The sequence below is a fragment of the Aethalodelphis obliquidens genome, unplaced genomic scaffold (assembly GCF_003676395.1).
Source record: "Aethalodelphis obliquidens isolate GAN/ISIS:26980383/991018 unplaced genomic scaffold, ASM367639v1 scaffold44, whole genome shotgun sequence".
In the NCBI taxonomy this organism is placed as follows: Eukaryota; Metazoa; Chordata; class Mammalia; order Artiodactyla; family Delphinidae; genus Aethalodelphis; species Aethalodelphis obliquidens.
In genome coordinates, this window is record NW_020837988.1 from 15807636 (window position 1) to 15834746 (window position 27111).

The 27111-nt window shown below is 47.5% G+C and overlaps 1 protein-coding gene across 2 annotated transcripts in view; it reads right to left on the bottom strand.

The window, feature by feature from the left end:
- The window catches only part of ITGB3 (integrin subunit beta 3), a 52524-nt gene that overhangs the window by 17668 nt on the left and 7745 nt on the right, over positions 1-27111 (bottom strand). For both annotated transcript variants that reach the window (XM_027081296.1, XM_027081295.1), the window contains exons 2-10: positions 19150-19235; positions 11305-11500; positions 9529-9781; positions 8173-8335; positions 7372-7533; positions 5446-5541; positions 4726-4815; positions 3874-4008; positions 1963-2392 (exon numbers count right to left, since the gene is read on the bottom strand). In XM_027081296.1, the coding sequence (XP_026937097.1) occupies positions 1963-2392; positions 3874-4008; positions 4726-4815; positions 5446-5541; positions 7372-7533; positions 8173-8335; positions 9529-9781; positions 11305-11500; positions 19150-19235 (1611 nt within the window). The remainder of the gene's footprint in view (positions 1-1962; positions 2393-3873; positions 4009-4725; positions 4816-5445; positions 5542-7371; positions 7534-8172; positions 8336-9528; positions 9782-11304; positions 11501-19149; positions 19236-27111) is intronic.

The window sequence follows — 27111 nt, forward strand, 5'->3', positions numbered from 1 at the left end:
CCCTGGTGCCCCCGTAGGCTATGCGTAGCCCTCTCGTAGGGTAACGCTCTTCCCCTCAACCCCAAACTTCTCCTCATGGGTCTCCCATGTCAAACTTAACCATTCCCTTTGGAAACTAGAATATGATGTAAATACTATTAAATATTGGAAGGAACTGAAATTTCTGCCTCACGCCCTAATTCAGATTGATCTGTATGTATGTGTGTGTGTGTCTGTGTGTCTGTGCGTATCTGATCTCTCTTTCCCATAATCTCTCTGATACCATTTTTCTCCAATCTCTCTCTCGAATTTTGTTGGCATGAGTAAAGGAAACAACTGTATAGCACAGGGAGCTCTACCTAATGCACTGTGGTAACCTAAATGGGAGGGAGTCCGAAAGGGAGGGGATCTCTGTATGCGTATGGCTGATTCAATCTGTTGTGCAGTGGAGGCTAACACTATACGGTAAAGCAACCACACTCCAATACAAATTAATTTAAAAAAATGAGTAAAGGAAACAATGTTGCAGATAACACATAGGAGCCGCTTTTGTATTACTTGGGCTTTAGCATGACACACATTTCCATTCCTCATCAGGCTTTTCTGAAAGGCTGACGTTACAGTGAACATCTGGGTAAATTAGCTCAGCTGGTTAGAACCCCCATGCAAGTAAAGCCAATCTGGGTCATGGATTTGATCACCCCAGAAGCCACTTATAAACTCTCTTTGATTGGCCACACAAGACACCCACAAAGCAGTCCCAACCAATTTGCACATATCTCCAATCTATCTCTCACAAGAGGGATTAAGCCACAGTCCACTACACCCCAGCAGAAGTGTATCCCCAGTGCCCAGGAACAACTCAGACTGCCTAACTGCCTCTGGGAGTGTTGTCAGTGTGTCTGCAGATAAAGACTACATTAACATTGGCTGGACTTCTTCTAGCTGGCGAAGTACCCCAGGAGTGGGCTTTGGGGCAAGGTGAAACCAGCTTCAGATTACCAGTGGGCCTCAAGATTTTACTGAATTTTGTAATGAGAAGGACAAAACGCAGTACCCTGCAGGTAGAAGGACTCAAATTTATAACCCCCAATCTGCAGGCTGGGACTCTCTACGGCAGTGCTATCCAATAAACATCTGTGCTGTTCAAAAGGGCAGCCGCTAGCCACAGGTGGCTCCTGAGTGACAGAGAAATGAAACTTTTTCTTTTTTATTGAATTTGATTTAGATTTAAATGTACTTAAACTTTACTCTTGATTAATTTAAATTTAAATAACCACCATATTGGACAACAGCGATCTAGAGTACAAAAAGTAATAGTATATCAATAGTGATAACAAAATAGTACCAACATTTAATAAGAGCTCACTATTTTCCAGTCATTGTCTAAGGATACTGGCACATTAAATGCGCTCCAATATCTTGCATATACACTACCATTTTCCACGTCTTTTGCGATGAAAAAATAAATTCATGTAAAATAATTGTTTGAAAATAAATAAATGTTACTAACTTCATTACATATTCTGACATCATGTAGTTTCCAAACCTAGATATACTAAAAATTTAATTACCATCAGTCAGTGATTTTTTTTTAAACTTAAAAAGGGGTTGGTCCATATCCTCGAAAAGATTAGGAACCAGTGACAAAATACTAGCAGAAGGGCAGATGAAGGAAAAGAAAAAAAACTATCTTCACTTTCAAGTTTCCCCACATCTTCCCACCCTCTTCTAGGAGAGAAGCCCCAGGAAGCAGATGCTCATTTCTCTTCCTTGTGCCCCTCGAGCAAGGGCAGAGGGAGCTGAGAGGATTAAAGAGAAACTCATTTGTTTCCTGCCATTGGAGTGGCACACCATCTACTCGCTCTGCCCCCGGGCCTTCCTGTGCCCACCTCAAGCCCTGGCCTGCATCCATTTCCAGAGGCTGCAGACGTGTGAGTGTGTGGGGGTACCAGGACGGGAGGGGTGTGCAGTTCTACTCACCTGAGCACATCTCCCCCTTGTAGCGGACACAGGAGAAGTCATCACACTCGCAGTACTTGCCCGTGATCTTGCCAAAGTCACTGCTATGGCAGACGCACTGGCCACAGAGACACTCGCCCCGCTGGCTGCAGATGGGCTGGCCCTCCCGGGGGCTACACTCATCCTGCTGGGAGGGACGGTAGTCCTCTTCTGAGCACTCACACTGGGACCCCAGCCAGCCAGGCCCGCAGCGGCACACCCCACACTCAAAGGTCCCGTTGCCGTTGTTGCAGTGGTGGCTCTGAGGCTCAGCCTGGGCCTGGCAGGCACAGTCACAGTCGAAGGTGACCTGGACGGTGAGGCTGTCTTTGAAGCCCACAGGCTTGATGGTGAAGGACTTCTCCTTCTCCTGGGGGCAGCCACGCACCTTGGCCTCAATGCTGAAGCTCACCTGGATGGAAAGTAAGATCGCATTCAGACACAGGTGGACCCTGTTGACACTCCAGCCCTGGAGGGAAAGAAGCTGTTCCCGGCCCTGCCCGGGAATACCCAAACTGGGCGTCCTGTCCCCCAGCAAGCTGGAGTTCCTCAGCCTTCCCACCACCACGGTCTGCAAAGCCAAAGCAAGAGCCTGGGGATAGTTGTGCAGTTGGGACATATCTGGCTGGGTGTAGACATGGTTTACAATCACAGATAGCTTTTTTCTAAAATTCCATACGTGAAAATAAACCAGCTCAAGCAGAAAAGAACCTTTGATCTTACAAACGCTCTGCCGTGGCCAAGTAAGCTAGCGGGACTGATTACGTAATATCATCAGGATATACAAAGCACTATTTCACACCACACAGTGGCTAACCACAGGCTCAGAGTCTACTGTGCAATTTCCACAAAACATTTCATCACTTATGCAATCAAACATGTTTCAGGCCAATATTTTTTACATAGGGTGTGTGCACATGTGCCTAGAAGATAGAGAGATGGATGGATGGAAACAGATATATAGACAGAGATGATGTAGATATAGATGATATAGCTATAGATATCCCCTCTTTTTTTCCACCCCTTTCACCAACCCCTCTCCCCTAAGGCAGAAGCAGAGAAGAACCAGCCACTAAGGAGGGAAAACTATAGACGGACTGGAGAGGCAAAATGAACATTTGCATTCTGACGTTCCAGGAGGGTGGGTATTTTGTGTGTGTATGTGTTTATTTTTTTTTCTTTTAATTTTTATTGGGGTATAATTGATTTAAAATGTTGTGTTAATTTCGAGGGTGGCTATTTTTTTTTTTTTTTTTGTGGTACGCGGGCCTCTGACTGTTGTGGCCTCTCTCGTTGCGGAGCACAGGCTCCGGACGCTCAGGCTCAGCGGCCATGGCTCACGTGCCTAGCTGCTCTGCGGCATGTGGGATCTTCCCGGACCAGGGCACGAACCCATGTCCCCTGCATTGGCAGGCGGACTCTCAACCACTGCGCCACCAGGGAAGCCCAAGGGTGGCTATTTTTGCCTATTCTGTTTGCTGCCAAATCTTCAGCAGCTGGAACAATGCCTGGCACAAAGTCGGTGGTCAATAAATATTTATAGATGACACTGCTGTTTTACCTTGTGAAGCAAAGAAAGGCATTACCTTAGGGGAGGCTGGAGACCAGTTAGGGGCTGAAGGTAGAAATATTTTCATTTGCAATCAATTGTGCATAAACAGAGGTAACCTAAATGCAAGTTTTTAAAAATCCTGATGGTGAAGTTACTTAACGGATAGAGAAGGTTTAGGCAACAGAAGCCTCAGAGGAAAAGGCTGGCAGCTCCATTACATCTAACTTGTAAGGACGTTCAGAAAGAAGGTACAGGGAAGGAAGGGGTGGGTGCCCACAGACGCTCTGGGGCACAGGCTAAGGTCAGAGCTGCAGCCTCAGCCCCTGCCCAGCCCACCTCACCGTGTCTCCAATCTTGAGTCCGACACAAGACTTAAGGCCTGGGATGACCTCGTTGTTGAGACAGGTGGCGTTGAAGGATAAGGACAACTCCTCAGGGAGGTCACGCACTTCCAGCTCTACTTTAGAGCGGATTTTCTGAGCAGAAAAGGGCAAGAGAAGATAAGAAAATGGGCTGAGAGGAAATGAGTAGGAGCCAATTACATCCCAAGCAAAACCTCCCAGATGGTCCTGGACTCACCTGCAGTGCCAGATGCTGAGGTCCACCTGCAAGCTGCCAGAGCATCCCTAGGAGCCTGTTTCCTGCTATATTTCCAGCCCAAGACCTGCTCTCTCTCTTTCTCCACTTGCTTCTAGGTGAGTCTGGGTAAAATCTAAACTAGCTACGCCCTCCTGCAGGACTCACGGACGTGTGAGAAGGGAGTGCTAATACTGGTCACCTTGGTTAGTAGCACTTTCTACCTGATCTTTCATCAACCTCACATTCCCCATGGTTCAGCTCCCTCTCTGCTCTATTGCTGGAGCCCAGATCTCCATCACTCTGCACCCACCCCCCTCAATTTCAGGGCCCTGCTCGTCCTCATCACCATCCCCATCCTCTCTCTTCCACCTTCTCTAAGCTCTTCCCCCATTGTTCCTAAGCCTCCTGGGCGTTCCTTTCTGAGCCGTTTCTATCTCAGAAGGCTGCAGTCCTCCCAGTGCTGGCTATCACTTCCTGGCCTCTGGAAGAAGAAGAGGAAGGCGGTGAAAGCTGCATGGTGGACTTGCAGCCAGGACTTCCAAATCTGAGCCCTCCTGGGTAATGCCAAGTGAAGTGGACTCTTAGCAGGCCCATTCCCAGTGTAAGACACTTACCCCGTAAGCATCAACAATGAGCTGGAGGACATTGCTGGAATCAGTAGACAGGACCCCCACTGTGGTCCCTGGGATGAGCTCACTATAGTTCTAGAAAGGAAGACAGAGATGTCCGGGCATGACTGATGAAGCTGGTGGTCTCCAAAAGCCCTCCCCAAATCAGACTGAGGGTCTTGAAATGAAACTTGAGGGAAGGATGGGATTTTTTTTTTTTTTTTTTGCGGTACGCGGGCCTCTCACTGCTGCGGCCTCTCCCGCTGCGGAGCACAGGCCCCGGATGCGCAGGCCCAGCGGCCATGGCTCACGGGCCCAGCCGCTCCGCGGCATGTGGGATCCTCCCGGACCGGGGCACAAACCCGCGTCCCCTGCATCAGCAGGCAGGCTCTCAACCACTGCGCCACCAGGGAAGCCCAGGATGGGATATTTTACTTGTCACTGCCAGGAATATATCTAGCAGTTTTTCAGCACTGAGCAAAATTATAGAGAACCTCTCACACCCCTCTCCCCACTGAATTACTCCCCTCCACCACTGCAAACATCAACACACCTATCCTGCTAGGTTCAAAGTTGGAGGAGAGAGACCGTCGAGAGGAATCATTAGCTCCTGGGTCTTTCCCAGTTAGGGACCATGGCCAAAGTTGGTGTGGGCTGGTTCCCTGAGACAAGTCCACCCATCACAGGCCCCACTCCCACTCCAGGAAGCCCCAAAGGCATAGTCACCTGGTAGAGATTGACTACATTTTCAGTCACTGCAAAGATCAAATTGATGTTTTTCTGGGACAGCTTCTCGGTCATCAGCCCCAGGGAGGGATAATCCTATGAAAAGAGAGGATGTGATGGTTAGTTAAGAAGTCTATTCACATACACCCATGAATTCTAAGCCTTAGGACTTGGGTGGTTTGGGCCATGGCCCTGACAGTGGTGGGATTTAAACCTTTTCACCCCATGACAATGTGAGGCAAACACAAACCCAGTTGTGAACTCTAAGGACAGATAAAGAGGTACAGGCTGGTAGTGCCAAAACTAAGCACCTCTGTCCTCCTACTCAAATTCAATGCATTCGTACCAAGGAGCAGCTTCCACGGGTCAGGTACTGCCAGACCTCGTTGTTTTGAAGCTTCCTCCCATTTTGCAGCTACTGACAAATGCCTTGGGTTGTTGCTTGCAATCCTTCACCATGTGGTCTCAACCTTCCTTTCCAATCATTCACCTCTCTCCCCCTTCTACTTACCACCGAGCTGGCCCACTGTCTTTCTCCCACCTCGAGTGGCCTTCTTTTTGGTAATGCTCCTCCTTCCTTAGGACCCAGCCCAGGTCCCACCTTCTCCAGGAGGCCTTCCCTGATCATCCCAGTTCATGACGAGCTTTCCTCTTTTGAATACCTAAAATCCTCATCAACTATTCTATCCAGTTAGCTGTAATCATGCATCTTCTGTTATTGGTACCACACCTCCTCAACTAAACCAAAATCTCCCTGAGGGTGAGACCTTATATAGTCTTGTTATCTTGGCCCCTGGTAAGGCCCTGCATAGACTAGGTGTCAATCGTTACAGACTCGCCCATTGCCTGGTTGTGCTCAACCTGTATATGGCTGACACCAAAGAATTCAAGCCAAAATGGGGGTGCTGGTAAATTATGAACATGTCCCTGGAATCCTAGACCTTTCAGGGAGCTCATGAGATCGTGCAACTCAGGTTCCTTTTCACAGCTGTACCTTTAAGCCCCCTAGATGAGGCAGTTGCTACACTGTCTTTAAGAAATGAAGAGTTCACACCTCTAGATACTCAGAGTGGCAGCATTCTGCAGGGCTCTACGTTCTCTTTACGGCTTACTGCAATCCCTCCTGTTTCAATGTAAACTCCTCTCCTCTTATTTAACCTTCTATGGTTAAATGAAAACAACTTATACAGAAAACAACTTACAAGAAGTCTTCTCATACAGAGCAGTGATTACCAGAGGGGAAGGGGTTGTGGGGAGGGAGAAATAGGTAAAGGGATCAACTGTATGGTGACGGATGGAAACTAAATTTTTGGTGGTGAGCACGCTGTAGGGTACACCAAAGTAGAAATATAATGTTGTACCCATGAGACTTATATAATGTTATACACCAATGTTACCTCAATAAAAAATAAATTTTAAAAAAAGTCTTCTCATGGATCAGCTAAAGCATCCTTTAGCCTTCTTTTATTCCAGCTAAAGGACTCTGAGCCCTTTAACGTTTCCTCACAGGACTGGCTTTCTATGCTTTTGAGGATCTTTGTCTCTTTTTCCTCTGTCTTCTTCCAATAACCACAAGTGAGCATGATATTCCAAGAAGGGGCTAATCCATGCACAGTCGACAGGATGGCCTGCTTTCCAGCTGGACCTGCAGAAGTCCTCTGGGTCCACTCTGGATGCCATGACAATGCTGCTGGTGCTGGAGGCAGTGGTAACACCGACCACAGCCAGGACCATCTCTAATGGCTGTACAGGTGGTACCCTGGATGAGGGCGTCCAGTAGGTGGGAGAGGTGAGGGCGGGCTGAAAAGAGCCCTGAGCCTTGCCCAGAGGAAGGGCTGCCATTTTCATATTCACACAAAGACTGCCTGGGTTAGGGCAGTCCTGGCCATAGTGAATAGGAACCATAGGTGGTACCGAGAATCTCACCATGGTAGTGGAGGCAGCATAATGGTTGTCACTGCCCACATGACACTGCCCATCGTTGGGCTGGACGATGCCTGCCAGCCTTCCATCCAGTGCTATATGGGTCTTGGCATCAGTGGTAAACACCAGCAAGTGGGAGGCATCATTCCTCCAGCCAATCTTCTCCTGTTAAAAAAAAAAAAAGGCAAAAGAGAGACAGCGACTTTAGCCATGTCACTGGGACAAAACAAAGACCCAAGAAACTCCCCATCTGAAGGGCTAGACAAGTTGTCTTGGAGAAGGGCCTCAGTCCTAGTCCTTGGAACATAAGCTGGAGTTTTCCAACTCAGGGGTTTCTGTTCTCTTAAGAAAACAGTCTCAGGGCTCATTACTTCAAGCAGCTGAAAGACACCTACTTCAACTCCAAAGAGAACTTCTTCAATGATAATCACATGGCCCATCTAGAAACCCATCTGCATCTGCAGAGCTGGGTTGGGCTAGAAGAAATCCCATCTGGACATCTGCCCACTTTGCTGAGGTTAGGTGAACCCAGCCTTGACTCTGATACACTTCCAGAGAAGATCCTCTCCCCAGAAAACATCTGGGACCACTGAGGTTCCCAAAAGCATCAGCTCTGGCCAGGGAGCGGATACAAGCAGAGGCTGCTGATCGGGAGCAACCTGTTGCTCAAATTGTACAAATTGTACAAAGCTCTGCCTAGTTCCTATCTCGTAGTTCACATAGAAATCCCCACAGTTGAGCCACTTCCCTCCCCGTTTTGATCTGCACCACCCACACCTGGCACTCCATGCCCTCCAAACCTACATCACAGACGGTAGCCTGCATGATGGCATCAAAGCCACCCTCTGGGGCATCTCGGTTTCGTGACACACTCTGCTTCTTCACCTCCTCATTGAAACGGGTCACCTGGTCAGTTAGCGTCAGCACGTGCTTGTAGCCAAACATGGGCAAACAGGTGGTCTTCATACTGGGGAGGGAAGGAATGATTTAAGCAGACATCTGATGGAAAAGGCTGCATGGGGAGTGGGAGGGGAAAGAGGGGGACAGATATAGACAGTGGAATGCCCAGGCGAGTTCTATACAACTACCATTACCCAGACAGGTTAGACTCCAAACCCTTCAAATTACGTAGGCATCACATTGACCTAATCTCCAGCTAGATCAGAGGATAAGGGAGTGAACTGTGGAACCAGACTACCTGGGTTCAAATCCCAGCTCCTTGACTTACTAGTCATGGAACCCTAGGCAAGCTTCTCTATACCTAACCTGTAAAGAAACGGGGACATGATAACACATATCTCATAAGAGTTGTGAGGCTTAAATGAGTTAATAGATGTAAAGCTTTTAGATCAGAGTGAGGCTCTAGTTGTTGTTATCACTTTATATTTAACACTTCTCTAAAGTAACATTAACACAACAACAAAGCAAAAGTTCATCAATAACTTAATGTCCCTGAACTATCAATAAATTGATAGATCTGTGCCGAACAGGAGCATTTCTGTCCCCAGTCCAATGGTTTGTTTAACTGATGGCTGACACAATTTCTGGGGAACCTTACAATCCAGACAGAAGGTTAAAAAGGCACATCATATAACTCTCGAATCTAAAAAGTAAATTCATACCTCGTCAGGCTCGGTAACCATCACTTTAAATTATAACCCATGGACTTGCATAGTCTCCAACAAATAAATAAGCCATTCAGTTGTAAGTCCAACTCTCAACAGAGGGACACATCAACTTATGCTCTTAGAAGGTTCAACAAATATCATTTCCACTCTTTCCTATGCCTCTAGGACTTAATTTCTTGCATTTTAACCCTGCAGGACTCATATCCTGGATAACGAGGACAATAGCAATGGAATCAATCATTCTGAAATCATAACTCCTCTATCTACTTATACTATTTATTCGTGGCCTAGACCAAGAAGCTGATGGATTTCCTTTCTAGGTCTCCAAACAGTCTTGGACTCTATTAATACAACACTCCAGATCAATGGGTTGGCCCACTTGCCGGACAGGGAGACCATGGTAGAGAGGAGATATGATTTGGCCAGAAGGCAGCCAACAAAGCTACCCTAGACTAGAAAGAGGAAGCAGGACTTGGATTTGTCTGGGGCAACGGGGAGAGATGCTGCCCTGGCTTCTAGAAGAGAGACTTACTCATAGCAGGGGTTTCTGAGGGCCTCTGGTGGGGAGATGTACATGTATGGTGAAACGGGCTTGTCCACAAAGGCCCCGAAGCCAATCCGCAGGTTACTGGTGAGCTTACGCATCTGGGAGGCCAGCTTGGTGCCCAGGTTCTGGATGCTCCACAGATCATCCTTCATGGAATAAGACAGGTCCATTAAGTAGTAGATGTCCACAGGGTAATCCTCCACCTGCCGAACTTGGACGGAGAAATTCTTCGAATCATCTGCAAGGCAGAAGGACGTTAATTCTTCTCCTCTTCTCCCTCTAAGACTTAAGTAGATTTGGACACAGCTGGGATGAAGTCACTTTTTTTTTTTTTTCCCCGCACCACTCATCTTGTGGGATCTTAGTTCCCCGACCAGGGATTGAACCCGGGACCTGGCAGTGAAAGCGCCAAGTCTTAACCACTGGACCTCCAGGGAATTCCCTGAAGTAACTTTTTAATCAAACGAAACTTGAAAGCCCTGGTCCCTTTTCCTCTCCCCTTGCAATTCTATTCCTCTTCCAATCTCTTGACCCTCCTACTTTTAACCTCTTTTTTTTTTGCTGTACGCGGGCCTCTCACTGCTGTGGCCTCTCCCGTTGTGGAGCATAGGCTCCGGACGCACAGGCTCAGCGGCCATGGCTCACGGGCCCAGCCACTCCGCAGCATGTGGGATCTTCCTGGACCAGGGCACGAACCCGTGTCCCCTGCATCGGCAGGCGGACTCTCAACCACTACACCACCAGGGAAGCCCTTAACCTCTTCTTTCCATTCTAAAAGTCTCCACCCTCTCTAAATCCTCATCTGTCTAGTCCTCTGGGTCCCAAGGGTCTACCACCCTGAGTCACAGACGTGTTGGCAGTTATTACACTTCAGGCTCTGTAAAAGGTAGGAACTATGTCCCACCCTTCTCTGAATCCCATAGTAACCAATATACGCCTTGCACGTAGAAGGTACTTTCTTAAATTATTGACTTAATTGAAAAGTCAAAATGAGTGCTTCAGAAAAGCCTGTCTCTGGACTTCCCTGGTGGCGCAGAGGTTAAAAGTCCACCTGTCAACGCAGGGGACACGGATTCAATCCCTGGTCTGGGCAGATCCCACGTGCCACGGAGCAACTAAGCCCGTGAGCCACAACTACTGATCCTGCGCTCTAGAACTGGCAAGCCACAACTACTGAGTCCACGTGCCACAACTACTGAAGCCCGCATGCTGAGAGCCCATGCTCTGCAACAAGAAAAGCCACCGCAATGAGAAGCCCGTGCACTGCAACAAAGAGTAGCCCCCGCTCGCTGCAACTAGAGAAAGCCCGCATGCAGCACAAAGACCCAACGGAGCCAAAAATAATTTTTTTTAAAAAAGCCTGTCTCTTAGCCTAATCCGTCCCCCCTCTGAAGGTCTCCTGCCCTATTTTCTGTGCCCCCATGCATGCCCTGCCCCAATCTTACATGGAAAACGAGCTTACAATTTGCTTTCTCATCTTAGACTCACTTGAGCCTCAATAGAAAGCTATATGCTGGGTAAAACAGGCATTGGGGGAAAGAAGAAACAAACACTTTTTGTGTACCTACTAAGTTAGAAGGGTTAAGTAACTTGCCCAAAGTCAAATAGCTAATATATGGAAGAGTCAAGATTCAAACTCAGATCTTCTGACTTCAAGTCCCCAAACCTTCCACTTTCTTCCATTCTCCTACCCACACTTCCCTCCACATCCTTCTCTTCCCACCCCAATTCCACTGTGAGCTACTTCTGCAGGATCCCCACCTGGCCGTAGCCGGAGTGCAATCCTCTGGGGACTGACTTGAGTGATCTGGGAGCTGTCTCCAGAGCCCTTGTCACTGAGGGGCCTGGCCTCCAGGATTCTGGCCTCGCTGATGGGGAACTCGATGGACTCCAGGGCGCAGTCATCCTTCAGCAGATTCTCCTTCAGGTTACAGCGGGGCGAGCCCGGAGGCAGAGCCTGTAAGACGAGAGGAAGCCCTGTGATCAGAGCTACGGTGGTTCTCTGCTTCCTGCAGGCTCTGCCACATCCCAGCAGCCTAGAGCTTACGCAGCACTTTGGAGCTAAACCAACATAAATGAACTCGTGTGGTCCTTCCTAAGATAGCCCCTAGGCCTGTTGTACAGAAGGGGGAGACTGAGGCATCAGAAAGGTTGGGTGAGTGCCTGCTCATGGATGGGTAGGTAGGAAGAGGAACAGTACAATGAGAGGCCTGTTGGACCAGTGTTTTTCAAACTGTAAAATGCAGCCCACCTGTGGGTCTCAAAAATCAATGTAGTAGGTCTCAACCACCAATTTATTAAAATGCAACATAATAGAATAGAAAGTATCAAAGTGTGTAAGTGGTAAAAGTAAATATTGTTTTGGGAAAGGTTTATTTATTTTTTAAGTTTTTAAGTTTAAATCTTTTTTAAGCTTCTTTTTTTTAATATTTAGTTTTTATTTTATTCATTTATTTTGGCTGTGCCAGGTCTTAGTTGCGGCACAAGGGATCTTCATTGTGGCAGGCGGGCTTCTTAGTTGCAACATGCGGGATCTAGTTCCCCCACCATGGATCAAACCCCGGGCCCCCTGCGTTGGGAGCGTGGAGTCTTACCCACTGGACCACCAAGGAAGTCCCGGGAAAGGTTTATATGTTGGGGAGTAGGGTATAATATGTATAATAAATAATGATAACAATGTATGTCTTTCTGTAGGTGAGGGTCAAAACAGTTTGGAAGGCACTGTGTTAAAACACTGGCTGGGGTGTGAGATCCACGAGGGCAGGGACTATGTGTGTCTCATTTCCCCTCTATTCCCAGCACACAACACGAGACTGACAACTAAGTGAAGGGGGGAGGATATGGGGAAGCAGCAGAGAGTAGGCGCTAAGAGCACAGATTGGCTGAGACTATATCTCAGCATTGCCTCTTACTAGCTGGTTACTAGGGCGAGTCACCTAAACTCTCCAGGCTTCGTTTCCTCACCTATAACATGAAAATAATAATAGCCCCAGCTTCACAGGGATGTTCTGCAAGACCATATAAGACAGTGTGCGTAAAACACATAGCACGGTGCCTGCGATAGTGTAAATGCTCAATAAATCTTAGCTATTATTGTAAGATGTTCTATAAATAGTTCCTGGATAAATTAATTTTGAATAAACTTCACAAGCTTAGGCAAATCCCATGATGTCAAGCCACTGATCAGAGCCTGTCCTATCACTTTCAGCTTCCTCCCTCACCCTGGCCAAATGGCAGACTGAGTGCCCTTCCAAACACCCCGGTGTGTATCCCACAGCCCTCTGGGGCTCGGTGTGTGTTTCCACCTGAGTATTGAACGGGGGACATGCTGCATTGGAATGAACGCTAGAAATCAGGAAATGGGTTCAATCCTAGGTCTGCCACTAACCAGCCTGTGACCTCAGATAAGTCATTTCACTCCACTGAGCCTCAGTTCCCTCGCCTGTTCACCCCTGTTAAAGGGGTTAGATGACATGGTGTTCTCAGTCCCTTCCTGCTCTGACATTCAGCAAACTTAGCCAGCACCGTGTGGGCGCAAGCCCATAAGGGCTGCTTGCCAGGCTGGGGGAACTGCCTGCAAAGCTAGAAAACCCCTCCTTGGACCTATTTCGAAATATCCAGGCCTTCAACCCCACAATCCCACACATCCCTACCCACCCCCTCTCACAACCACTTCCAGATGTCAGCTGAATAAGCCACACCAATATCCCAGAACAGCTAGCGTTAACATTTATGGAGTACTCGCTGCATGTCAGGTACCAGAAGAAGCACTTTACATGGATTATCGCGATCCTCCTGATCACGGTTCTGGAATGCTGGAATTATCATCATTTTACAAATTACAAACCTGAGGCTTGGAGGTTTCACAAATGAGGAACCCAATCTTACAAGTAAGAAATCGAAGGTTTGGAGACATTAAGTATTTTGCCCAAAGCTACAGAGCTAAGAAGTGGCAGAAGTGAGATGCTGACTGGATTGTCTGACTGTAATTATCCTCATAAAACGGTACGTTGTATTGCATTCTGAGTAGAGCGGGAATCAAGGCAGAGAAGCAGGAATGTAGAAGAAACAGTCCCGGGAAGAGCCACACCTGAGAATGCACCAGGTAGGGAACAGGATGCAAGATGGGGATACGGGAGGTGTGGGAAGGATAGATAACATTCTGCCTCCTCAGCCCCTCAGGTGACTGGAAGCCATGTTTCCAGGAGAGGGACTGGGCCACAAGGAGACATCCATACTCAGAAACTCAGGACTCTGTAGCTTAAACCCCTCCCGATGCTCGACGCCCCTCTCCCACTCCTGCCCAGCCCTCCTCTGATAGGCGGAAAGGCTTCCCCACGTGGATGGGACCATGAACAACACCAACAGTACTACAGACTGAATGTGTGTCCCCCCAGAATTCATATATTAAACCCTAATCTCCAAGGTGGTGGTATTAGGAGGTGGGGTCTTGGGAGGTGACAGGTCATGAGGTGGAGTCCTCACGAATGGGATTGTGCCCTTATTGTAAAAGAAGGCCCCAGACATCTCCCTGGCCCCTTCCACCATGGGAGGACATGGTGAGGAGACGGCCATCGATGACACTGAATTTGCTGCTACTTTGATCTTGGACTTTCTAGCCTCCAGAACTGTAAGAAATAAATGTTTGTTGTTTAGCCAGCCGGCCTGTGGTATTTTTGCTACAGCAGCCTGAACGGACACAAATGGCATGAGGACCGCCCTAGCCCGGGCAAAATGTGGAAAGAGCTTCCGGAAGCCAGCAGCTTCCTTCTTCCTCTTCACAGGTCTGAGGTAGAGAAACGGCATCAGCAATGGGAAATGGTACATGAGACTTAATCTTCCTAGTTCAGAAGATCCCAACAGGACATCAGAGCTCCTCAGAGAGATGAAGATGCCCTCCCCTCACCCAGCCAGGTCCCTCTGCCAGGGACAGAATGGCAGAAGGGAGAACTCACGAACACTGAACGTTTTTGTGCCCCAATTCTTGCTGCTTCTGTCCATCTCTCCCAACCCTTCTCTCTCAGGAAGCAGTCTCTTTCTTGCTCAAAAAACTCCCTACTGTATCTCTGATTCCAGGGTCCCACAAAACCCCAGAGAGAAAACCTTCCAAAAAAGGCAATGATTGGATGGACCGAGATGCCCTGAGTTGCTGATCCTTTCCAGGACTAAGACAGATGCTGAAGGAGAGAGAGGGAAGGGGGAGACCAGGAAACAATGAGAACAGCAAGGCCATCATGTATCTTCAGGCTGCATCGGTGAAGGGAGAGAATATCTTGGCGGGGGTTTCCTGACCCCCACTTCCTAACGTGGCAGTGTTTATTAGAAGAAAGTCTGAAGTGCCAAGCCTTGCTGACAGTGCTTATGGTTTGTTATGAATTTCCGAAGAAATCTAAACACTAAGAAACAAAAACTGTCTCCTTCCCTCCCTCTCTGGTCGCTGACATCAGGGGTCAGGCCTGCTCCTCAGCCACGCTCGCCCTGAGAGCCTGCTGTCCCGAAAGGACACCAAGGCACTGACCTCAACACATCTGGGCCACATTCCTTTCTTAATAACCCAGGCTGAGAAGGTAAAAGGAATGTGTCCAGGTTACTCAGAGAGAAAGCTGGAAGGAGGGGGGGAGGAGTGTTCAAGTTCCAGTTCCCAGTGAAACCAGATGTTACACAAAAAGGGCAAAGATAACCAAGCCCCAGGGGAAGAGCCAGAGCACAGCAGTGGGAGGTCCCAACCCACGTGCAGTGTGAGCTGAACTCCCGCCCTCTCCTGGCGGGAATTCAGCTCCTAGTCCCATTCTCCATTAATCCCATTTTAGAAACTGGGAGAGGACAGCATGAATAACTGTCATTATTCTACTTATTTCACAGGGTTGGACAGGGGATAAAACTGTGAATGGGAAATGCTTTCAAAATATAAAAATCTCAACGGAAGTCAAATATACTCAAATCCTTTTGATCTGATATAAACAAACAGATTCAAATAGGCGACTCTTTTCTACTATTACCACTCTAACTACTGCTATTATTGCATACTCTTTCTTGGAGGACAAGGAACAATAGGTCGTGGTACATTTTATTTCCCCAGAGTGCTAACAAATGCCTCCAATCCAAAAAAATGAACATTGTTCTCTTGACATCTGGTAAGGACAAGAAATCACTTGAACATAGAGAGGCAGAGGTGTGGAGGGGACAGAAAGGAGAGGAAAAGGAAAGCATTTTAGTTTATGGTTATTGATACTCACACCCCACTGTTTACAGAGGGAGGAGCACTTTTAATATTATGCCTTTTTTTATGATAACAAATTGGGGCAAAACACTCAAGATGAGAGTTTGCCCTCCAGCTTAAGAAAAAAAATAGGAAGAAAGAAAAAGCAGCAGAGGAGTGAGAATGAAATTATATTAGTCACTAAAAAGGAATTAAACAGTGGCCTAAACCTCCCGCCACCAAAAAGGCAGAGAAGAAAAATGAGAAGTAAGTCCTATTAGAGTCTTCTTCTTTGTGGGATCCAAACCCTTTCTTCTTGTTTTATCCATGGATGTCAGGCTGAGTGTGAGCAGGTCTACCTTCTGACGTGCACTCACGACTATAGAAGAATTCCTAGTATCTCTCTCCACATTAGGGTTGCCAAATTTGGTAAATATTTGGGATATACTTATACTAAAAGTATTTGGGACATACTTATACTAAAAGTATTTGTTGTTTGATTCAAATTTAACTGGGGTGTCCTGTATTTTATCTGGCAACCTTAACTCCAGCTCCACCCATCATGACCCCAATGATCAGCCCCTTCAATTAGCAATATTTGCCAAACTTGCTATTGTAACAACCCTCTGATGCAACAGGTTCAGGGTCCATCCTGGAAACCCTTATATTTAACAAGCACCCTAGGTGATTCTTACCAGCAGGCAAATCTGGAAGGTTCTAGATCCCAACATGATGCCACCAAGGCCAAGACCACAAGCTGAACCTCTCTGTGAAGCCAGCCTCTCTGCTAGATTCACAGTCCAGAGACAGCACACCACCCCAACCCGTATCAGTATCCAGTCCCCCAAGAACACACCCTATGCAGATGAGCCCAAAACTCTGCACTCATCCACATTGGCTATGTTTTCCTATTACCCAGCCAAGGGCTTGCTATCCACACCCAGAGCTGCTGTCCTCCAGGACCAGGGAAAGCTGAGCCCAACCAGTTGTTTTTCCAGGCACTGCCAACTCTGCCTGTAACAGCCAAGGTAAGAGAGGCAGGAGCAGAGGGCTCTCCAGGATTGATTATTCAACAAATCACATACAAAGTGGCCCAGATGGTTCACTTTTGGTTTCTAAAATCAACAGCCAAGACACTTTCAGCAGTTAAACTTGGTCAGTGCAGGGGAAGCCCTCAGGAAAAAAACAGCAGTCCTGTTCAAGTTACAGTCCGGGATTCCCACCTCCCATTTCTCCCTGGTTGACAAATGTTAACCCACACTGGTCTCCTCTGCTACCCTTCCTCCCCTCTTAGATAACTGTAGTCATTCACTAAGCCCTTGGCCCTCCCGCTTCCCCAGGGTGCTGAGAATTCAGCAAAGGCCAGGAGGATGCTTGACTAACTTCCTGTGTCCCCCTCCCCCTCCCTAGGTCCTGTCCACTGATTCAATCCAGAGCAATAAATCTGACTTTATCACTCAAAAAAACAAAAACAAAAAAAACACTTTCCTTTTTAAATTCCATCCTCCTAGAAAATATCTTATTGGACCATCTATCTCCTCTCATTAGTTTTCTTTGGTCCTGGATACACCCGTCTTCTCTCTGACTCCATCCCCCATCCCTAGGCTAGTCCTACATTATATATATATATATTTTTTTCCTACATTATATTTTGATCCTACCTGGTACCTTTCCCACCCTCCTTCTTCCCTCCTCCCACCTTGGTATGCCCCATGCGAAAAAAATTCACCACAGCCATCAATAAATATTCTACATATATCTCCAAATTCTGGTCACATGACCTAAGGGCTTTGTCTGGTCAGGCCTCAGCATGGCCTCAGCAGGCCAGTTACCTGGCTTGTTCCTATGCAGATCAAGACAGGTGACAGACATTCCAAGAATCCCAGACTCCTCTGAACCACAGTTTCTCCATTTTGTCTTGCTTTGGGTTGAAGAGAGGGGAGCATCTTTTGAGTGATACTAGGGCTTCTGCCCTGGCTACCCCTCTGCTCCAACCAGCTACAGGCCATCCAATCCAATGAGGCACCCTCCCCATCCAGCTCTCCCTTCTTCGAGGATTCAGCTGCAGAATTCCAACTTCCTCGTAAAAGAAGCTTAATAATATCACGATGGTGACCAAGGGAAGGAGCATACGGCAAATGAGAAGGGAGGAGGCCACATCACACTTGAGCAGCTAGTTCAGCCCAGAGGGGTGGAGAACCTGTGGGGGTGGAGGGGAAGGGCTCACTCAACCCAGCCCCACCCCCAACTCCCAGCCCCAGGGAATATCTCATTTGCTAAATGAAGTCAACGTGGCCCAGATGTTGGGCAGCTGCCTCTGGAAGCAGTTCTCGTGCTGAACTGCTCAGAGGTCAAAGCAGTGTGCTGGGCTGGCCTCTGTCGTTCTGGCTGTCCTCTCGTTGAGGGATAAACACAGCCTCTCGGCTCCCACCCGCCACCAGCCTTCCAGGGAGGTTGCCTTTTTAGGAAACTCAGCAGATTGGGAAGAGAAGCGGAGAGAATGAGGGCCTGAGTTAGAGCAGTCACGGAGCTGCAGAGGGCAGGGACGGAGAGGGCACCTCAGGTGGCTGACACGCAGCCAGGCCAGGAGCTCAGGTAACCACCTGCCGGGGACCAGGCCCATGACTCAGCCCCAGACTCTGTGATCACTGGACCTTCTCCAGCCACACTCACCCCCCAGCTCTTGCCAGCTCCAAATTCCCATCCCAGCCACAAACACAGCCATTCCCTCAGACACACTCATTCCCTAGGGCCCCAGACACAACAAATCCTCTGCCTAGACACAGCTAACCCTTTCCTGTCACCCTCCCAGCCTCACCAAATTGGCCCAGCTCTTTCTTTCATTGACACCTTCCCAAGAGAAGGAAGGAAGGAGAGGAAGAGGAGAAAGAAAGGGGAAAATGTAAAGCCATGGGGGTCCAGTCATCAGACGGGAAAAGGGAAGAGAAGAGATCCTCTGTCTAAACAGCCCCCCACACAAGCGCAAGATCCCTCTCTTGCTTGCCTTTTAAAAATCCTGGAATGTTCATAAGCCAGCATCCCCTTTGTACCTATAACCCTCTCATGCCTCCCTTTTTGAGACCCGAGGCCCTGCTTCTCGGGGGTGTTGCACCCCAACAAAAATCAAGCAAAGTGTGGTAAAGGACGGCAATGGCTACAGAGAGGCCAGCAGGCCTAATCACTCTGCCTAAGGCCGGGGCCACGCAATACACTCTGGATGGCATTCCCAGCAACAGCCCATGACAGCTCCCTTCGACGGCCATCAATGGGAAGGCTTCTCCCTAGTTTTGCTCAGAAGGGACAAGGGGCTTGTATACTTAGGAGGAAGGAGATATCCCCATGGGTCTGTCTCTACACAAAAGCAGCTAAGTCTGGGGAAGAAATAAAGTGGGACATCTGCTCCTTACCTCATCTGAGCACCAGGCACACATGGGACTCACAGCCAGACATTGCTGGCAGGAGCTCACGCCTCGTGTGGCACAGATGTTGGGCCCTGTAACAGAGAGACAGAGGCATTAGTATCTCATTTGACATGACAAAGTACCTGGTCTGCCCCCATCCTTTCCCAGCTTTCCCAAATGCCCAGGTTTACAGCTCTCAGATGCACACAAATACACCTTACCCATCCCATGGACATTTACCAAACACAGGCTGTTCGGTAAGGGAGAAGGAGAATGAGGAAGGTCAGGAGAAACTCATCACAGCCCTCAATTGATGAGGTCACTGTGGGCAAGTGATGGAGCAAGTGTCAGATCATAAATGACGGAAAGGCTTTAATTAACAACTGATTTGACACCTACATTGTACAAATGAAAATCTCAGGCCCAGAGCCATGGCAACGTACCCTCTCTCCAATTATTCTAGTGACTTAGTCACAGCCACTACACAGGGAATTCAGAGCCCGGATGCACTAACATTAACACACGGTCTAAATATGGGGGTGGGGGGTGACCGCCATGGCAGTGTCCTACTGGCCTGCCAGGGGAAAGCAAATCTTCTCAAGCTTCCCAATACATATATCTTGGGATCCAAGTACATAGAATGCTTTAGGGAAAACCGCAGAAATATTAGAAAAAGTTGACTGATATAAGCTGGAAGAACATGGAATTTTAGAGTTGGAAGACCTGTATTTGAATTCTGAATGCTCTTCTTACTAGGTGTCATGACCTTGGTCAAGTTAGTTAACCTCCATGAAGTGATGATATCTGTCTCATAGGATGTGTGCAAAGAAGTCAGTGAGGTAAAGGAGAAGCAGTGGGTACACTACAAAATGCCACTCAAGTGTGAACAGTCTTCATACTGTCAAAGGACAGAGAAAAAGCTGCAGGGAGGAGCAGAGACAACCAGAGGCATGAAAAGAGCCTTGAGAAGCCCAACCAGGAAGCAAACCCCAGACATCTGCCTGGACGGAAGCCCCCATCCTCCCTCCTTCCCCCAGCTTAGCCTTCCTGGCCTCAGTCAGGTAAACCTCCAGTGCCCCAGGAAGGCCTTCTGCAGTACAGTCAGCCCTCCATATCCGTGGCTTCTGCATCCACAGATTCAAACAACCACGAGTTGGAAATATTCAGGAAAAAAATTCCAGAAAGTTCCAAAAACCAAAAGTTGAATTTGCCATGTGCCAGCAACTATTTACATAGCATTTACATTGGATTTACAACTATTTACATAGCATTCACATTGTATTGTAAGTAATCTAGAGATGATTTATAGAATACAGGAGGATGTGCAAAGGTTATATGCAAACACTAAACTATTTCTATAAAGGACTTGAGCATCCTTGGATTTTGGTCATCAGGGGAGCTTGGAATCAATCTCCCACAGATCCCGAGGGACGACTGTGCAAAGAGCAGAATGAGGGAGACCCATTCCTACTATGACCCAATTATCTTGACAATTACTTTATCCAATTTTCCAAAGTGGTCCCTTGCCCCCAGTTTGTAAGACCAGCAAATAGATTTGGGGGAAATCAACCTCATCACTGGGATGTTTTCCCAGTGTCCCTGAAACTTCTTACGGAGCTGTCTCAGTCCCTTTTATAACAGCGTGGCTGAACTCCCTTTCAACATCTGGGGAAAATAAAAAAAAAAAAAACACCCAGCAAATGCGTGTGTACACACATACACAAAATATTGTTAAGAAAAATTATCCAAAATGTGGAAATAGGCAAAGGGAGTACTGGGTGTCCTTTCAAGGTAATGCAAAGGGTTGACCAGTAGACCCACCATGCTTAGGGATTATCTGATTTTCCAGGGATGTGTACCTTTGTTTGACTTCTATCTTATGATTCTGTAAGAACAGAGGTTGACCTGTAGAAAACCAACAACAATGGAGAGCAACGTATATGATTCTTATCCAACAGCAACGTAAATGATTTCTGTCCGGTAGAAAAGGTAACCCCCAAAGGTTAAGGTTTATTGCCTTGTAGAACATTAACCAATTTTGAATCTGTTAGGTAACTGATTTCAGCATTCCTTTGACTGACTGACTATAACTCCCTTACTTGAATTCTCTTTTGAACTAGTCAACATCTTATTGGTTCCCTCATTAAGTTGGATGAAATCTTTGACACATGTTCATTTTATAGTTGTATGAGAATCATACTTTTAACTCTTTGAAAATTGCACTTTAACAGTATCCATCTCAGGGCAGAGTGACCTAACAGAAAAGGTACACACACAGTCAGCAGACTGTGGTCCTAACTGAGTCAACCCACTAATAATATAGTCTTGGATGAGTCATTTAATTCCTCTCAGCCTTAGTTTCTTCACTCCAATATTCCCAACTTATAATTATTTATGTATCTGCCTTAACAGCACTGCCGCTCAATAGATTTTAAGCCTCTTGAGGCCTGTCCTGCCCAGCCCAGCCTCAGCCCTTGCTCAAAGGAGATGCTCAATAAATATATATTAGAGCAAATTGAGAGGTATTGGACTAGATCAGTTTTGTTTTGTTTTTTAAGCAATTGAGCTCATTTCTCCAAATTATGCATACAATTCCAATATAAAACAGGCAAATGGGTTGAAACTGTTCCTTGGGCAATTTAAATTTTCATTGTTCTCCACAAAACACTAGATTATATGTGGAATCCTTGAAGTGCCTTCTGGAAGCCCCACATTTCCTCAGAGCCCTGAGTCTGTCTAACTTCAAAGACCTTTCCCAGGACTTCCCTGGTGGCACAGGGGTTAAGAATCTACCTGCCAGGGCTTCCCTGGTGGCGCAGTGGTTGAGAGTCCGCCTGCCAATGCAGGGGACACGGGTTCGTGCCCCGGTCCGGGAAGATCCCACATACCACGGAGCGGCTGGGCCCGTGAGCCATGGCCTCTGAGCCTGTGTGTCAGGAGCCTGTGCTCCACAATGGGAGAGGCCACAACAGTGAGAAGCCCGTGTACCGCAAAAAAAAAAAAAAAAAAAAAGAATCCACCTGCCAATGCAGGGGACATGGATTCGATCCCTGGTCCGGGAAGATCCCACATGCCGCGGAGCAACTAAGCCCACGTGCCACAACTACTGAAGCCCACGTGCCTAGAGCCCGTGTTCTGCAACAAGAGAATCCATCGCATTGAGAAGCCCACGCACCGCAACGAAGAGTAGCCCCTGCTCGCCACAACTAGAGAAAGCCCGGGTGCAGCAGCAAAGACCCAACGCAGCCAAGAATAAATAAATAAATTTAGTTTAAAAAAGGCCTTTCCCAACCCTAAGATTCTTCAAGTGATATGCTACTGCGAGCCCCTGAGTAACCTCTGGGGCTCCAGCCTCTGATGGACTCCAACCTAAACATGCCATACAAGGACTGCGAGGTGGAGATTACGGCAGTGGCTCCAGACCTGGCCCTACGGCACCAAGGCCACCTCTGAGCTGGGGTGGCCCTCAGCCATGTACTGTCTCTAACGGAAGAAAAGTAGCCAATCTTCCCAGAGCTGCCAGATTCAGAATGCCTGAATGTTCAGAACCAGCAACGCATCCAGAGGGCCTCTCCCTTCACGGGCTGCCTGGCCGGCTGTTAGCTCACAACCGCTCTTTTCTCAGCCAGATGGGAACTCATCCCCCTTTTACTGCCTTATTGGAAGAGTTCTGAGAGAAGCACAGCCTGTACTATTCTGGGCATCCCCTTTTGAAGTTTCCATGAGAATCTACATCCATGGAAGTACTTCTGGACATAAGTGACATGGATTTTCGGTAGGGAGAAGAGACGCACAAGATCGCAGGAAGCGTCAGAAGAGAGAAGCGGGCCGTGGGAGGTGTGGGCGCTAATTATTTTTTGAAAACTTTTCCCAGTCTATCCATTTAGCCATCCATTCATTCTCAAATTAGCATTTCCCCATGAGTCCTTGACTCATAGCCACAAAAGCAAGCCTTATCAGATGTGAAATAAACAGCAGCAGCCCCACCCCCACCCCCGCAGTGAACGGCAGTCCCTGACCCCAGAGGATGCTATGAGCTGCTGGGACTTGCTCTTTAGGAAGTCATGGCTGGCGAGTCACGGTTACCCAGCTCCCCTTACCTCTCCTTTTTAATGAATCACAGGTTGATTTCATGAGAATCAAGGATTTCCCCCCCACACCCGCTTCCTGGGATGCCCCCCACCAAGACCTGCGACCAAGGGCAGGTTCCCCGGAATGCAGTGGCTGAAAGCGACTGACTCATCAGAAGTCTCTGAGCCTGGGCCATGCTGATTCAACAAGCCGCTGCTCTGAGGCCACCCCTCCCCCAAAACATGTGGAAGGAGTTTGGGCCTCTGTTTCCAGTCATTCATAAGGCCCATGTTCCTGCTCAGCCTCGGAGGCCCAGACTCGGCTCTGCTGGAGAATCAAGGGTCTTCATCAGAACTTTGTCACTGAAACAAATTAACAACCCTAGCACCCATTGTCTTGGACAGCTTAGCCACAGCGAGGCAACAGGAGGACTGGCCCTGGTCCTCCCGGTGTAGTTATAAAGCAACCAATCCCGGTCACACTCTGAGCACAACAGCTGGCAAGACAGAAAGTTCTCAATAAAGGCTGCAGCTGCTATGGTTGCTATTGTTTTTATTGTTGCTGTTTTTATCCTGAGGCCCAAGCAGTTGAAGGCAGGGGATCAAAAGTGACCACCTGGAGGAGTGGGATAGGGAGGGTGGGAGGGAGGGAGACGCAAGAGGGAGGAGGTATGGGAACATATGTATATGTATAACTGATTCACTTTGTTATAAAGCAGAAACTAACACACCATTGTAAAGCAATTATACCCCAATAAAGATGTTAAAAATATATATATATATAATCTATATATATATATAATCTATATATATATATAAAATATATCTATATAATCTATATATAGATAGATAGATAATATATATATATATATATATATAATATATATATATATAATCTAGGAGGGATGGCCAAGAAGAGAAGGCCAATTAGAAAACATAGACAAGACCAGCAAAGAACTTTGCCTAGAAAGTAGAAGTAGAAGGCTGTGGTTTGACACATCAGCCCAATTCACAGAACCAGAAGAGAGACAAAGGGTGGGGAAAATGGAGGAAAAAAAGGGAACAAGGAAGGGAGTTGGAACCAGTGGAAGTCATAATGTGTCAATGAGAGCTATTTTGAGGATATGCTGTCCAATTAGACAGGATGTCAGAACACAGGAACGGGCCACCCTAGTGAGGCCAGGGGACTCCAGGAGAGGGCTCAGTCAGAGGGAGAGGTGTTCAGTGGAAGGGAGGACTGTCCATACCACAAACACCATGGGCATCTCTCTTACTATCTGCAGGGAGGAGCTCTGGCCTGGGTCTCCAGCCCCGCCACTGACCTTTGACTAGTGACTTCTCAAATAGGTCCATGGGGACACTGGGTGACTCGGGCAGTGCCTGACCTCCCATTGCAGTCACCTGGCTGGGTGGGTCATCCAAGAACAAAACAGAGGCTAACGGTGCTGTGGATGCAACAAGTGGTTTCTCTAGAACAAGCTGTTAAGAAAGTTTATCTTATTTTTGTTCTTTCATTTACATGCAGCAGCAGCTCAGTAATCCAAGGAAGGGGAAGAAGGCAGGAAGGTGGGATTCAAGGTAACACATACCTCTGTGCTCTGAGCAGAAAGCTTCAGTAAGCATCTCCCAAAGCAGTAGGGAGTCCAAACTACCGTACAGGAGGCAGGCTGATTTCAGGGATTTTCAAATGTTTAAAAAAAAAAGTGCATCAGAGCCAATTAAATATGGTACTTAACATCAGAAGCCGTTTGTGTACAATTTGCCTCGACCAATATTAAAATGTGTTACAGGTTGAATTGTGTCCCCCAGAAAGATATGCTGAAGTCCTAACCTCCAGTACCTACAACTATGATCTTATTTGGAAATAAGGTCTTTGCAGATGTAATCAAGATGGGGTCATTAGGGTGGGTGCTAAACCAGTATGACTGATGTCCTCATAAGAGGAAAACACCACGTGAACACAGACAGCAAGAACGTTGCCGTATAAAGACAGAGGCAGAGAGTGGAGTGATGTAGCTGGAAGCCAAGGAACGCCAAGAGTTGCCAGCTACCACCAGAAGCTAGGAAGATATGAGGAAGGAGTCCATCCAGCGTCTCAGAGGGAGTATGGCCCTGCTGACACCCTGATTTCAGATTTCTAGCTTCCAGAGAGAATAAATTTCTGTTGTTTTAAGCCACCCAGTTACAGCAGCCCTAAGAAGCTAATAATACAAAATGGATTTGCATTTCCATAGCATATATAACATGATTTTGAGAAACACTGCTCTGAAATACTCTGCATGATTGAAAAAAGCCAGCCTAACCATTTTGTAATGGTTAACCCACCTATGGATAACAGAAAAGTGTTTACTCTTCTTTTATACTTTTCTACTAACATATATCAATGGTGTTGGCATTCATTCATCCACTCACTTACTCAACAAATATTCACTGAGTACCTACCTGTGTCTGGCACTCTGCTAAGCACTGGAGACACACTGATGAAATAAACAACCCCCTTACTCTTGTGGAGCTTAGAGTTTAGCGAAAATCAAACATGCTCAACAGAAAGCCAAAACATACACAACGAAAAAGTACAATTTCAAAAAGTGGCAAAGGCACTAAGAAAATAAAGCAGGACAAAGCATCGGTAAGGGGAGGGTGTCTCCTTTAAAGAAAGGCCTCTCAGAGTGGCATTTCAAAATGATATGAAGGAGTGAGTCATGGGAAGATCTAGGGGACGAGTATTCAAGAAAGAACGCACAGCAGCTAGATGGTCCTCAGCCTCTTAAAAAAACAGCAGGAAGAGAGAGGGAAGAGGAGAGAGATAGAGAGGCGGTTGGAAACGCAGTCAGAGACCATAATACTGGGAAGCAGTAGCCATGGTAGGGAGTGTGCCTGTCATTCTCCATGTGGTGGGAAGCCGCTGGTGGGCTGTGAGCAGAGGTGAGCAGAAGATCATCCTGGCCACGAAAGGAGGGCAGACAGTAGGGGAACAAGACCAGGAGAACAATTAGGAAGCATTACAACCATCCAGGCAGCAGATGGCAGGGGGCTGGATTTGGATGGTAGTGGTATCCATGGCATGGTTAGACCCTAGATGTTCTCTGAGGACTTGCTGATCCACTGGCATGAGGGACATGACCGAAAGACAGGAAGGATTTCTCCCTGAACAAGTGGATCCCCTTGGACAAAGTTCAAATGTACTGACCACTGGCCATGCCCTTTCACTGACCTTTCTTCAGCCAGTAGGCCCTGCCCTTGTAAGCGAAGCCAGAACATGTCTTGTCATCATCTCCAACTGGGATAATTAAGTCGCCATGTTTTATGCTGAACACTGCATAAAAAGGACAGAGTCCTGTCTTCTGTGTAGTTATTATCTAAAATTAACACCCAGCCCCTGGAAAACACCCTGAGGGCAGGGGGAGTAAAACGATGAACAGTGTAACAGTGGATGTGGTGGGGGAAGCATGGTGGTGGGACAGCAGACAGGAGACCTCAGGTCTAAAACCACTTTTACAGCTCCACTGGCTGTGTGACCTCAGGCACGTCCCTTCATCTCTCTGGTGCTCTCTCTAAGGTCCAGTGTCACATCTCTATTCGAGAACTTATAATTGTTCCCTCCTATTTAACGGGTGCAACCCAGCCACATCAGCCAAGCACTGGAGACCTTCCTTTCCCCCATGCTCCCAATATGGGCAGAACACTTACCTCAGGAGTTGTTAGGATTAAATGAGATAACACAGATGAAAGAGCCACGGATAGCAGAGTGGATGCTCAGTAAATGCTGGTTCCCTTCCTACTTACCTTCATGCAAATCACTTCCTGCACGAGGAATGCCCATCCCCCCCACACCCCTACCCGCCTCAGGGTCAGATGAGAGAGGGTCCTTGGTCTCTACAGGATACAGTGAAGAATC